The 15,636-nt window shown below is 39.3% G+C and overlaps 1 protein-coding gene across 1 annotated transcript; it reads right to left on the bottom strand.

Moving 5' to 3' along the window:
* Positions 1-14,501: 14,501 nt before the first annotated feature.
* Positions 14,502-15,260, bottom strand: LOC133039208 (uncharacterized). Its single transcript, XM_061118045.1, has one exon. It carries the CDS (start codon positions 15,258-15,260, stop codon positions 14,502-14,504), a length of 759 nt encoding a protein of 252 aa, XP_060974028.1.
* Between the last annotated feature and the right edge of the window lie 376 nt (positions 15,261-15,636).

Raw genomic sequence — 15,636 nt, forward strand, 5'->3', positions numbered from 1 at the left:
GAAGCAAGCACCTCCGTATTCCCGGGAGGTCCGGATGTGTCGAAAGCCGAGCAAAGGGCTTACGGTGATCACCGTAATCTTGAACTTTATGGGTGTCACCGCAACGACAGAGTGGTGTGCGCCACCTTTCGGGCCCGGGAGGATGCCCCGGTATGGTGGGACATGGTGTCTCGGTATTCACGATGTCACCACCATGACTTGGGAGAGGTTCCAGAACTTTTCAACGCGAAGTACTACAACGAGGCGGTTAGAAGCGCCAAGAGAAAGGAATTCGTTCACCCGACCCACGGGGAGAACATGAGTGTCACCGAGTATACTACTCGGTTGACCGGTTGGCGAGGTTAGCCTCGGGAATTGTGCCGACCGACTTCGGCGAAAGGAGAAGTATCCGGACGGGTTGAATCCCAAGATCGTGCATGACCCGATGATTACCACCGACGACGGCACCACCTACGCTCGGATGGTGGAGAAGGCACCGCGAGCCGAGGGCGCGGTGGGATGTATGTCGCATTCGCCCAAGATCTCGGTCGGTGGCGGAGCTCCTACCCCTCCCCGCATCGGGATTTAGCAGGGGAGTAGTGGTTCGGCCATTGATCGGCAGGAAGAGGGCACCCACTTCCGGCGGCTCGAGTCGAACAAGAGGTTCCGGGGAACCGAACGGCAGGAGTCGTCCCGGTGGTAATGAGACTCGCTTCTCCTATCCCGAGTGCCCTATCCGCAAGAGGCATCATCGGGGAGAGTGCAAGGGGCAGTGGATGCTTTCATTGTGGCATGCCCGGCACTTCAAGAGGGAATGTCCCCGGGCCCGCCGTAGGCACCGAGAGCTCCAGCCGATACCCACTCCGGCTGTGGTATTCGCCATCACGCAGCCGATGCGGATGCCGGCCCATCGGTTGTTACAGTCGGATTCTTATTAACGACTCGTTTTATTCAAGATCTTGTTTGATTCGGGGCTACACGTTCTTATGTGGCGGCCGAGTCTTTAGTAAGTTGGGTAGACCCTTTGATAGATATGAGTCGTGGTTTGGAACCCCGTTACTCCGGCGGAGAATTGGTTATCTCCAATAGGTGGATTAGGTCTATGCCAATCAGGATAGACGGTAGAGAGTTGAGCGCTGATCTGATAGAGATGAGCTTAGTCGAATTTGATATTATTTTAGGAATGGATTTCCTATCTAAATATTCGGCGAGCATTGATTGCAAGAGGAAGATGGTGGTCTTCCAACCGGTAAAGTGAAGAACCGTTCGTATTTGTGGGTTCGGTTCGGGGATCTCGGATCCCGGTGATCTCGGCTATGTCGGCCGAGAGAATTATTGCACGGTGGGTGCTTAGGGTTTCTGGCCGTGGTGGTGGACACCACTCGGCCAGACACCGTTCGGCCTGAGGACATCAGAGTAGTTCGGGAATTTTTGGACGTTTTTCCCGAAGAACTTCCAGGGTTACCACCTCATCGGGAGATTGACTTTGTGATTGACTTGGCACCAGGGGTGGATCCGGTTTCTAAAGCCCCGTATAGGATGGCTCCAGCTGAACTTAAGGAATTGAAGATTCAGCTCCAGGGGTTGCTTGACATAGGGTTCATTCGGCCCAGTGTGTCACCTTGGGGAGCCCCGGTTTTGTTCGTGAAGAAAAAGGATGGATCTATGAGGATGTGCATCGACTACAGAGAGTTGAACAAGCTGACGGTGAAGAATAAATATCCATTACCTAGGATCGATGACTTGTTCGATCAGCTTCGGGGAAGACGGTCTTTTCTAAGATTGACCTCCGTTCGGGTTATCATCGGATTGAGGATCCGAGAGGAGGACATTCCAAAGACGGCTTTCCGCACTAGGTATGGACACTACGAGTTCCTGGTTATGTCATTCGGACTAACCAATGCTCCTGCAGCATTCATGGACCTGATGAATAGAGTATTCAAGGATTTCCTCGATATCTGTGTAATTGTGTTTATCGACGACATCCTCGTGTACTCTCGCCGAAGAGGAGCATGAGTTACATCTTCAGATGGTACTGCAACGACTTCGAGAACATAGACTCTACGCCAAGTTCAAGAAATGTGAGTTCTGGTTGTCTCAGGTGTCCTTCCTAGGGCACATTGTGAGTAAAGATGGGATCAAGGTGGATCCCGGGAAGATTGAATCCGTCAGGGATTGGCCGAGACCGAAGACAGTGACAGAGATCAGAAGCTTCTTGGGGTTAGCCGGGTACTACCGTAGGTTCGTGGAGGGGTTCTCCAAAATTTCAATGCCCCTAACCGAGCTTACAAAGAAGAATCAGCGATTTATCTGGTCAGATAAATGCGAAGCTAGTTTTCGTGAGCCGAAACGAGAGGTTGATTACCGCTCCGTACTAGCTTTGCCTTCGGACGAGGAGAAGTTCGTGGTCTATTGTGACGCATCCAAACGGGGTTTGGGGTGCGTATTGATGCAAGCCGATCGGGTTATCGCTTACGCCTCCCGTCGGCTAAAGGATTATGAACAGCCGATACCCGACTCATGATTTAGAATTGGCCGCAGTGGTTTTTGCACTGAAGATTTGGCGGCATTACTTGTATGGTGAGAAGTGCGAGATCTATACCGACCATAAAAGTCTCAAGTATTTCTTTACTCAGAAAGATTTGAACATGAGACAAAGGCGTTGGTTGGAGTTAGTGAAGGATTATGATTGCGAGATCCTCTATCATCCCGGAAAAGCCAATGTAGTGGCCGATGCCCTGAGTAGAAAGGGTCCCGGGCAGATAGCTAGCATGGTTCAGATCTCACCTCGCCCAGCGAGAGGATATGGTCGGGTCCAAGATTGAGTTTGTGGTAGGACGGCTACACAACTTAACGCTGCAATCTGATCTGTTAGAAAGAATAAAAGTTGCTCAGACGACAGATCCGGAGTTAGTGAAGATCCGAGATGAGGTATTGGCTGGTCAAGCCAAAGACTTTTCAGTGTCAGATAGTGGAGTGCTTTTGTATAAAGCCAGGGTTTGTGTCCCGAACAAAGGTGGACTTGAGAAACGAGATCTTCGAGGAGGCTCATTCTACTCCATATTCTCTACATCCCTAAGACCACCAAGATGTATCAAGATTTGAAACCGTACTTCGGTGGAGCGGTATGAAGAAGAATTTGGTAGAATTCGTTTCGAGATGCCTCACGTGTCGAGATCAAGGCCGAACATCGAGACCAGCAGGTTGTTGCGGCCTCTAACCCTACCAGTGGAAATGGGAGGACATTACGATGGATTTTGTGGTCGGGTTACCTAGGACCACGGGTATGTATGACTCCATCCGGGTAGTGGTGGATCGATTTACGAAATCGCTCATTTTCTCACGGTTAGAACAACGTTTACGGTGGATCGATTGGCGAGTTATACGTCGTGGAGATAGTGAGACTTCACGGGGTACCGAAGTCTATAGTTTCGGACAGGATCCGAAATTCACCTCCAAATTTTGGCAAAGTTTGCAACGGGCAATGGGTACAAAGCTAAAATTCAAGACAGCATTCCATCCTCAGACAGATGGTCAGTCCGAAAGGACAATTCAGATATTGGAGGATATGCTGAGAGCCTGTGTTATGGACTTTGAGGGTTCATGGAATAAATACCTACCGTTAATAGAGTTTTCATACAACAACAGTTATCAGAGTACGATAGGGATGGCACCCTATGAACTGTTGTACGGTAGGAAGTGCAGATCCCCTATCCACTGGGATGAGACAGGGGAGAGGAAATACCTAGGTCCGAGTCGGTTCGGCGGACCAATGAGGCAATAGAGAAGATTAAAGCCGAATGCTTGCCTCCCGGAGCATGTAAGAGTTACGCAGTCCGAAACGTCGAGATGTTGAGTTCCGAGTAGGGGACCATGTGTTTTTGCGAGTATCTCCGATGAAGGGGATTAAACGTTTCGGGAAAAGAGGCAAGTTATGCCCTAGATTTACAGGACCTTTCGAGATTCTCGAGAAGATAGGTCAAGTGGCATATCGGTTAGCATTGCCTCCAGCTTTATCAAGCGTGCACAACGTATTTCATGTCTCAATGTTGAGAAAATACGTTTCGTACCCCTCTCATATACTCGCTATGAGAGCCTTCGGCTTTCGCCGATATGTCCTATGAGGAACAACGGTGCGGATCCTGGATAGAAAGGATAAAGTCCTTCGGAATAAGACCATAGCGTTGGTCAAGGTTCTCTGGAGAAACAGTAAGGTGGAAGAAGCCACCTGGGAGCTAGAATCAGATATGCGAGCTCAATATCCAGAGTTATTCAGGTTAGATTTCGGGGACGAAATCCTTTTAAGGGGGGGATAGTTGTAAAGCCCGCTTAGTTAATTTGGAAATTAGCAGTTATTTATGTTAATCAGGAAATTATTTATAGCTATTTAAATAATTTATCATGGATATTTATGGAATTCAGATATGCATATTTATGTCATCAGCAGTTTTTATATTTCGCATTTCCGGTGTCCGGTATTTTGGAACGCGGCGTTTGGCTCAGTAGAAATCACAACTTAGTATGTTAGATTTTGGGGACGGGTTTTAGACATTGGGAATGTCGGGAATGGCCGGGAATTTAGAATGTCCCAAAAATACCCCTTTAGTATGGTTTTAGTGATTTTATGGTGGAGGGGCAAAATGGTCTTTTTGCCCCATTAGTGTTTTGTTTTATGTGATTTATTAAATGGAAAATTAGGTATTTATTTTATTAAGTATTGGCTGAAATGAGTTAATTAAATGGTTTTATTAGGTTGGTATTAAATGACTTTCTTTTATTTTACAACACTTAGAAAAAATTCCAAAAAAAAGTTTCAAACTCTCTCTTTCTTTCTCTTCCATTTTCGGCCAGCCTTGAGCAGCTAGGAGAAGGTGTTTTTCCTTTGATTTTGGCTAGTTATTCTTCATCCTTTAAGGTCTATTGCAACTAGGTTGGTTCATGTCTCTTTCCCTCTTTAAATTCTTGAAGAAAATGTGTGTAAATGTGAATTGCATGTTGGATTTTTATGTTGTTGTTGCTGCTGTAATCTAGTGATTATTTTGTGTTTAAGCATGATGAGTTTAGGGTTGTTTTGATGCTTGATTACTAGGTTGAGCATGCTAGAAGTGAATATGTGAAATTATGTAATTTTGAGAGAAAATGCCATGAATTGTTTCTGTGAATTGCTGGATGTTATTGTTTGTTTTCAGAGGCTATATTATGCTAGTTTAGGTTGATTTTAGCTGGTTTGTGGCTTGTTTTGTGGTTTTGCTCAAGCTTGAGTTTGGAACTCAAAGCTTGAGCTCCAATGGCAAAATTTGTGTATGTGGTTTCTGGGTAGGTTTGATGCCTTGGAAATGTTTATTAGGACCTATGTAGGAGGTCTGGAAAGTTTGGGACCATTTGGGTTCGAAATGGTCAAGATATGGGAATTTTTGGTTGTCGCTCGCGAGGAACCGGAATTCGGTTGAGCATCCGGAATTCCGGATGGGGGTTCAGATTTTCCCAGAACCGGAATTCCGGTTGGGCAACCGGACTTCCGGATGGGGGATTTTTCCGAACCCTAGTTTTCCTCGTTTTTGGGTTTTTAGGGGTATTGCCATGCTATTTATCGATAGGGAAACTTTTAGTTTCGAGTTTAAGTCCCCGGGAAGTGATTTAGCGTATCACTTATAGCGTTGTGGTTTTTATGGTTTAGGAGCCGCAATCCGCCGTTCGGCTTCGGTTCCGGTCGGGTTGACCGCACACCCGAAATCGGAATCCGTGTAAGATTAGTATAACGGTATGCATATGTAGTTTACATGTTTAGCGTGCATGTAGGAAGCCCGTTAGATTACATTAGATATGTATTTAGGCTTCGAACCACCCAACCCCGTCACGTCGGTACAGTGGAGTATGACCGGCGGCGGAGTATGACCGGTTCGACCGATCAGGCTGACACTGGTTGGTGGTTCAGTGCTATTGACCTATCCCGTCGGTACAGGCTGGAGTATGACCAGCTGCCGGAGTATGACCGGTTCGACCGATCAGGAGGATACTTGTCAATAGTACCGTCCCCTGAACGTTCAAAACTCAGTACCATGTTGGACATGGCAGTAGTGCTCAGTACCATGTTGGACATGGCAGTAGCGGGACTCAGTATCGTGTTGGACACGGCAGTCAGTTTTATGTATGATATTATTATGCTTTTCTTACTGAGTCTGTCGACTCACAGTTTACGTTGCATGTGTAGGTAAAGGCAAGGCAGTTGCTGATGGACCGTGAGCGAGCTTATGGGATTGTACATGTCGGGGCGGTTAGGCCTGGAGCGTACGATCCTCGGGACAGCACGGCTGAGATTTTGTAATTGTCGTTAGACGACTTTATTTTGATGTAAAAGTTGAACAGTGAAAACGTTTGTAAATATTTTTATAAATCGGGATCCCGAGACTTTTTGGTAAAATGGTTTATAAGTTTAATGAAAAAGCAAAATTTTAATTAATCACGTTTTTCCATAAACCTCGTTGATTAGCAACGAGCTGCACAGTACGTTTAAAAATCACGTAATACGCCTAATTTAGTTAGGGTGTTACAAAGTGTTTGTTCAAACAAATACTACTTTTCTAAGACAATGACTAAGTTTGAAAACAAGTAACAAATAAAGGAGATATTTATTTCTTGATTCCAAAAGTGTTCTATCATCTTATTTGATATATGATGATCCCACTGCCTCTGTTGTCTTGTCACAACCGAAGAGATCAATACCATTTAGTTTTCTTAGACATAATTCACGGTACCTCGTCGTAGTGGGAGAGTTTCTAGGAACTCACCTTCTTATGACTTGGGAGACACTAGTGATTAAAATCCATTATGAGTTTAAACAAGTAATGGATTGTCAAGATAAGAAACTAAGAAGAAAGCCAATAGAACTATGGTTTAATCCATTCACATGGAGTAACCTAAAGTTTTCTATTACAAGGACATAAAAGGAAATTTTCGTTTATAAGTCTATTCAATGGACTTAACAAACTTCCTGTTCCTAGTATTATAGGTTTGAGTTTATCTAAACCTATGGCTTGTGGTATACCTGGTAATTACTTACTCTAATGCAAGCAACTTACTTTAGTAAGATGCTGAAGCATTTTCTTTCTTATGGCAATCTATAGAAGCTTCACAACTTCTTAGGTATAGATTTTAATTTATCTAAGGAAAAGTCTCAACTATTCCAGAAAAGATAAAGCCATGAAAGGATTTCTTATATCAACAGTGAGAGGTCTTAGATATGCTTTTGTATGCCTTAGACCAGACACCTGCTGTTGAGTGGGAGTAATGAGTAGGTATCAGATTAATCTAGGAGAAGAACATTGGAAGACAATCAAGTAAATCTTAAGATTAAGAAGAGGAACTATATGTTAGTCTATAAGAGTGTGTTTAAAACTCTTAGACTACACCATATCAGATTTCGAAATTTGCCTTTGTGCTAGAAAATCTTTCTTATAAGATGGTGATTACTCTGGGGGTGGAATACTGATTTTGGAGAAGTGTAAAAACCTATCTGAAGTCTCTAGGTCTACCAGAGAGGGACTGAATGTTAAGGTTGCAGGAAAGGTACTTATTCAGTCTAAGGAAAGTTCTATACATTTTTGGCATCATTCCAAATTGCCTTAAACTACTAGTGTTAATTTCCTAATTAACCAAAAGTAGTTGCCAAAGATATAGAATCCACTATCCCAAGAGAGTAGACATATAGAGAGGAATTTCACATTATCAATGATTTTGTGATTAAAGGAAGAGTAATAGTGGAGAAAAGGTTGTGGTTAATTCAACCTTTCAGATCCTATTACGAGGAGTTTACTACTACTACACTTGATTTGTATATCAAGGTGTTGAGATTATTTGAAACGCACTTTTTGTTTTATATTAGTGCAAGTGGGAGTTTGTTGGGTTTTATGCCCTAAATAAAACTCATTTCAATATAATCAGATTTACTTATTAATATAGATAAGAAATAACATTTAATGTTGCATGGTTCACATGATTTATTTCATGATTATATGTACATAATGTATGAATTCATCTGAAACCCTTTTCACATACTTGATCATGTTTATTGTGCTGTCAACACATTGGAAAGTAAACATGACTATGTGAATAAAGTTTCCTAGATTTATCAGACATAGGGTTTTACTGATATGATAATCTACAACAGAGTTTACTTGCATTTGGAGAAATGCTATGTTCTTTCCAGAGCATTGGTTAAAGTAAAGCTCAGGTTGGATGCATGGAGTATGCATCGGAAGGGACCGATATTGAACTTTGACTTAGATTTAATCAAACTTACCGTAAAATCTATTCAAGTCAATATCGCCTAGTTGATCCTAGATCAAATGATATTAATCCTGTTATGATTAGGCTCAATCTTGAAAGGCTATTCTTGTTCTTTGATTTGTTAGTAAAGCCTACTTTTAGGTCAGGGTGATACGTACATTTTGGGAACACGGTAGTGCAATTGAGTGGGAGCGCTATCATAAACATGGAATCTATAGCTTCTATCTAGCGAATAGTAAGCAAAGGATGATCTCCTTCGAGCTTGACCAAACGAACATAAATGGTGGAGTACTCATTTCACATGAGCTGAAATATCATTTATACGGGGTCAAGTGTTTTAAGGAATAAATACATTGTAGGGTGTAACGGTAATTTAATCCCTTTACAGTGTAGATCATTCATATAGAGGATCATTGATCGCATTAGGATTATAAAAATGGATAACTAATGATGTGTCTATATGGTGGAACATATAGAGCATTCTATATACTGAGAGTGCAATTCTAAGTTCTATGCGTGGATTCAACGAAGAATTAATAAGTTAGTGAATTTTAGTGCTAAATTCTTGATCTACTTATTGGAAGCTCGGTTATATAGACCCATGGTCCCCCTACTAGTTGAGATAATATTGCTTGTAAGACTCATATAATTGGTTTTGATTAATCAATTATAATTCTCAAATTAGACTATGTCTATTTGTGAATTTTTCACTAAGTAAGGGCGAAATTGTAAAGAAAGAGTTTATAGGGGCATATTTGTTAATTATGATACTTTGTATGGTTCAATTAATAAATATGATAAATGACAATATTATTTAATAATTATTTATAGTTATTAAATAGTTAGAATTGACATTTAAATGGTTGAATTAGAAAATTGGCGTTTTTGAGAAAATCAGATGCAGAAAAGGTAAAACTGCAAAATTGCAAAAAGTGAGGCCCAAATCCACTAAACATGGCGAGCCACTTTTGTAGGCAATTTAAACTGATATTTTCATTATTTTAATGCCAAATAATTCAAACCTAACCCTAGTGGAATGCTATAAATAGATAGTGAAGGCTTCAGGAAAATTACACTTAAATTTTCTATTTTTCCTTCAGAGAAAAACCTGAGCCTTTCTCTCTCCCTATCTTTAGCTGCCACTTCTTCTTTCTCTTCCCTCTTGAATTTCGAAATTCTTAGTGTAAGAGTAGTGCCCACACACAGCAAGTGATACCTCAATCATAGTGAGGAAGATCGTGAAGAAAGACTTTCAGCAAGAAGGAGTTTCAGCATCAAAGATTCAGAGAAAGAGATCCAGGTTCAGATATTGATAATGCTCTGCTACAGAAAGGAAGCAAGGGCTAGGTATCTGAACGGAAGGAGTCATATTATTCCGCTGCACCCAATGTAAGGTTTCCTAAACTTTATATGTGTTTATTTCATCGTTTTAGAAAGTTCATATTTAGGGTGTTAAGCAACATACTTGTGAGTAGATCTAAGATCCTGGTAAAATAATTTCCAACATAGTAATATGCATATATGTTTACATGTTTAGCATACATATTTTTTAAGCCTGTTAGATTACGTTCGAATAGCGGTATAAGTATATTTAGAATTATATTGGTTATTGATGAATGTATGTTAGGCTTAAACACTAATTGACGCTATCACATCGGTACGACTAGAATATGACTAGAGTACCGAGTATAGCTAGGCTGATATTATGATCAATAGTATTGTCTTATGAATGTTCTTGACTCAGTGTGGGACGCAAGGAAGGGTTATGATTGGGTGTACGGGTGCCTAATCGTAATCATGTTTATATTTATGTTATGATTATACTTTTCTTACTAAGTCTGTCGACTCATAGTTATTAGGGCTGTACAGAAATTTTCGTAAACCGCCCAACCCGAATAACCCGACTAAACCAAACCGACAAAACCGAAAAAAAATACAAACCGACATAACTTGACAAAATTCTAAACCGCCCAATCTGTAAATTGGGCGGGTTGAATTTTGACCCAAACCGCCCAATGAACCCGCCCAAACCGATTTAACCCGATTAAGAGTTTTTTTTTTTTTTTTTTTTTATATATATTATATATTATATAATATATAATAATATATAATATATATTAAAAAAAAACCCAATCCCTAAATTGAATTTAGATTTGGAATATTATGTATTTAATGTTATTAATTTTTATTTTAGTTGAATCTGAAAAAAAAAAAAAAAAAAAAAAAAAAAACTCCTAATTCGGTTTGGGCGGGTTAACCCGCCCAACCCGCCCAACCCGTCGGTCGGGTCCAGAATTTTTTTTTTTTTAAATTGGGCAGTTTGCATGCAGAATTTTATAACCCGATCTTTATGTTGGGTTGGAAAATATATAGTATAAACCGACTAAACCGACCGATGTACAACCCTAATAGTTATTATATGTTTACGCATGTAAGAGCTAGAACCGAACCATTAAGAGTATAAAAGTTGAGGATGAAGATTGTACATATCAAGATGGTTAGACCTAGAGCATTTAGGGTCTTTGAGACATTTTGGGCTCACTTTTATTGGTCGCTAGACAACAAGTTTTGAAGTATAAATAGTTTGTAAATTTATGTAACTTTCAAAACAGGATCCCAAATTATGTAAATTATTATGTTCTATTATTAAAGTGAAGTTATTTAATAAAGTTTTAATCATTCATGTTTTTTAATAAACCCATTTGAGTAGAAAAGGCGTGCACAATATTTAGAAAACACAGTAACATGCCTAATCTAGTAGGGTGTTACAATTTCGGTATTAGAGCCGCCATATTATTCTCCGAAGATCTTCAAGATATGTACAATCATCATCTAAGATAAGCTTGACTCATAGTTCAGTAAGTTTTTACGTCTTTTATTAGTTTTATTTGTTATGCATGGTTAGACACATATGATAGAAAGCATGTTAGTAGAATGATAGTTGAATAGGAGCATACTAAGTTTCCATGTAAGTGGTAGTTAGGTTTTATTATTGATTGCTGCCTGACCGAGCAGACTCATGAATTCGCATGTTTGTCTTATAGAATGGACGCCTGGCAGGAATCATGTAGTTGGGCTAATAAGGACAATACTGGTGGCGGATGGAGAGATTGGGATCTCTCTTATACTCAAGACTGTGAAAAGACTAATGGGGGTGGTTATGAAAATCCACCGCAGGCTCCGTCAGATTTGGAGCAAAGGTTCGTTGAAATGGAAGCTAGAATTCAACGACATGATAAGGAGATTAAGAGATTAAGACAACAAAGGTCTTCTATTGTACCTTCATCTCAATTTCCAATTACTTTTATTCCAGTGTTCTTAGCAGAACAGGGAATGGCTGGTAGCCGAATGGAACCATCTGGTGGGAGTTATATGATGCAAGGACCTTCAGTTATTCTGAGAAACCTAGATGAGATGAATAATTCTCCAATTATGTACAGTACATAATTTGTTCAAGATCCCCAAGGGACTCTAGTTGTGGGTAAGGTCACTGCTCCTCCTACCTCTCGTCTTGGTAGAGGTGGGAGTGATTCATTAGTTGATCAAAGTAAAAGAGCTCCGTCGACATCGGTGGGCTCGATCTAGAGAAAGAAGTTTTGGGGGAAACAAGGACGGGGTGGCCATCAGGGTAGCTCTGATAGTTATTATACTTATTTAGAGTTCTTTTATTGCAAGAACCATTATCTGGGAGAGTGTAAGCATTGGAGATGTTTTTATTGTGATCAAGTAGGGAACTACTAGAGAGACTGTCCACAGCTATAGAAAAAGGGACCAGAACAAGAGGCAAAATCTCCTTCATGTTTGAGTGTTGGCCATTTTTAAAATCACAGCAGAAGATAGATCTTTAGTAGTGTTAGGTTAGTTTCTTATCAACTATTTTGTTTAACTTTGTGTTAATTGAATTTGGAACTACACATTAGCATGTGGTAGTCAGGGTGATTAATACTTGAATAGACCTTGAGATAGATATGAAATAGGGTTTGAAACTCTATTACCTGGCAGAGAATTAGTTATCTCCAAAGGGATAGCTCAGGTCTATACCGGTTAGAGTTAAAAATAGGAAATTGGATACTCACTTTGTTGTTTTTGAGTATAGTGGAGTATGAGATATTACTCAAAATAGAATTATTGTCTAAATAAGCCGCTAGTAATGTAGTAACTTTTCAATTTGAAAGTGAAAGCTTGTTTGTGTATGGTACATGATGGGGTTTTCAGGCTCCAGTTTTCACGACAATAAAAAATAAAGATCCATCATGGGATAGATACATAGAATCATTTGCAATGGTGTTGGATACTATCTGGCCAAGACAATTCAACCTTGAAAATTAGAGTGGTATAAGAGTTCTTAAATGTATTTCTAGTAGAACTTATTAGATTATCACCATAACAAAGTTTTTAATCAAGAATAAGTACCTTCTGTTAAGGAGTTACGAGTGGTTTAATCAGTTTGGGGGAAAGTAGTTACCCTAAAGAATGACCTCTGCTCAAGTTATCATTAATTGAGAATCTGAGAAAAGAATATTTCAAGTAGTATTTTCCATACTAGGTACGGTTAATACAAACTTTTAGATATGCCTTTGAACTAATCAACACTCTCGTAGTTTTTATGAATCTGGTGATCATGGTAATTAAGGATTTTCTCAAAAACATACGTCATAGTGCATGTTAATGATATCCTTAGGCGCCCTTTTATCCAAAATGATGTATGGACAACACCTATGGATGGTTTTGTTGGGTTTTGTGCCCTAAATAAAACTCATTTCAATATAATCAGATTTACTTACTAATAAAGATCAGAAATAACATTTTATATTGCATGGTTCACATGATTTATTTCATGATTATATACATATAATGTATGAATTCTATTTAAGTCCAGAACATATGAATTTGTTAATGATTATAGTGTTGTCAGCACAGTGGAATATAATCTTAATTATATGTTCGAAAGTTTATTCCCTGATTTGTCAGTTCACTGGATTTAGACTGACATGATAATCAGAGATAGGTATTCTTACACCTTGGATAAGTGTTATGTCCTTTCTAGGGCATTGGCAAAGTTTACCAGTATCGGATGTATGGAGTATACATCGGAAGGGACCGATATTGAACTTTGATTAGATATATTAAAATTTACCGTAATATCTATTCAATTCAATATCACCTGTTGATCCTAGATTAAATGATCTTAATCCTGATATGATTAGGTTCGATATCAAGAGTATTATACATGTTCTTTGATTTGTTAGTTAAGCCTACTTTTGGGTCAGGGTGATACGTACATTTTTGGGAACATGATAGTATAATTGAGTGGGAGCGCTAACATAAATATGGAGTCTATAACTTCTATAGGAATTTAGAAGTGAAACGATGATATCCTTCGAGCTTGGCTAGACAGAGATAAATGGTGGAGATCTCATTTCACTTTGCTGAAATATCATTTCTACGGAGCTAAGTGTTTTAAGGATAAAATACATTGAAGGTGTAACGGTAATTTAGTTTCTATTCAATGTAGATCATCTATTAGAGGGTCATTGATCAAATTAGGTTTATAACAATGGATAACTAATAGCGTATCTATATCGTGGAACATATAGAGCGTTCTATATGACTGAGAGTGCAATTCCAAGTTCTAAGTGTGGATTCAATAAGGAATTAATAAGTTAGGGAACTTACTTGGTAAATTCGGTTCGACTTATTGGAAGCTCGGTTATATAGGCCCATGGTCCCCATACTAGTTGAGACCATACTACTTGTAAGACTCAATTAATTGATTTTAATTAATCAATTATAATTCTAAAGTTAGACTATGTCTAAGTTTATGAATTTTCACTAAGCAAGGGTGAAATTGTAAAGAAAAGAGATTCTGGGTTTTATTTGTTAATTAAGAGACTTTATATGTCTAATTAATAAATATATTAAATGACAATATTATTTAATAATTAATTTAGTTATTAAATAATTATAATTGGCATTTAAATGGTTGAATTGGCATTTTTTTTCTTATTTTTTAAAATTTGATTATTTTATCTTATTTTTAAATCTAAGTTCAGATATTAAATTTTTTATAAAATATTCTATTTCAAGTAATTTGATCTTATTTAGATTTTTTTTTTTGATAAATCAATGAGTTGTATTGCACAAACAAGCTTTTTACAAACTATACGCACTCATGAAAAGGGCCGAATTCTATGTATACAATTGTATCAATCTAGAGTCAAAATATGCACTATGATTTACAAAGCAATAAACCAATCTCTATCATTAGTCTTGACCTTTTTAGGCATCACCCTATCAATCCGAGTCTTTATGTTCCATTTTGTTTCTTCAACAATTCGAGTCGGGTTAACTCTAGCTTTTTGCCAAACAACTTCATTTCGGGCCCTCCAAATGTTGTACACCAGCCCTATAACAGCAGCCGTGAGGACTCCCTTTTTAAACTTTGACAATTTGGACTTCCCAATCCACTTGAGAAGTTGCTGAAGGCTACTGGTTTGGGCATGCCAGTTCAGCCAGTTCTTCAGATCCTGCAAACATTTCTCAGCAACAGAACACTCAAAGAATAAGTGCTGGCAAGTCTCTAATTGTAGCTCACATAAGCAGCAAGTTCCCTGAACATGAAGGCCAAATCGCATCAGTCTATCTTGTGTCTTCAACCTGTTTAGCATTGCCAACCAAGCTATGACACTATGTTTTGGAATGTTAAGCCTTGACCAAGCTTCTTTACTCCAATGCAGCCTAGTTACGGGTGGGGAAAACATTTTATATCCAGCTGCAACACTATATTTTTGCTTCTGAAAAGCATCAAAATCTACCTTTTCTCGGATTTGGTCTTTCAAGGCGACCATCTTCTTCCAATACCAACTAGAATGTATGGAAGGAGAGTAGTCCCCCCATGTCTGATTCTTTATATAGACACTATGGACCCATTTGAGCCATAAGCTCTCTTGTTTATTTGAAATAGCCCATATGTACTTATTGCAGCCTTGTTCCATGCTTCCAAGTTCATGATCCCTAGACCTCCACCTGCCTTAGGTTGACAAATGAAATGCCAAGCAACAGACCCTGCACCTTGAAACATAGCTTGCCCTTTCCAAAGAAAGGCCGACAGATGGCTTCAATAGATCTCAATACTTTCTTTGGAAGGATCATTATTTGACTCCAGTATGTCTGTATAGCAATAAGAACAGAGTTGATTAAAGTGATTCTCCCAGCAAAAGAAAGATTCCTGGAGCTCCAACTTCTGATTCTAGCAGTCATTCTCTCAGCTAATATATCACATTCTTTCCCTGAGATATTTTTCCCACAAATTGGTATACCCAGATAAGTGAATGGCATTTCCTGTCTGCTGAAACCTGAAATCTTCATAAT

Source organism: Cannabis sativa, chromosome 6 (genome assembly GCF_029168945.1).
Source record: "Cannabis sativa cultivar Pink pepper isolate KNU-18-1 chromosome 6, ASM2916894v1, whole genome shotgun sequence".
NCBI lineage: Eukaryota > Viridiplantae > Streptophyta > Magnoliopsida > Rosales > Cannabaceae > Cannabis > Cannabis sativa.

Bases quoted from the DNA above. Each gene is read 5' to 3' on its own strand.
- LOC133039208 (XM_061118045.1), bottom strand. From the start codon at position 15,260: ATGGAACAAGGCTGCAATAAGTACATATGGGCTATTTCAAATAAACAA.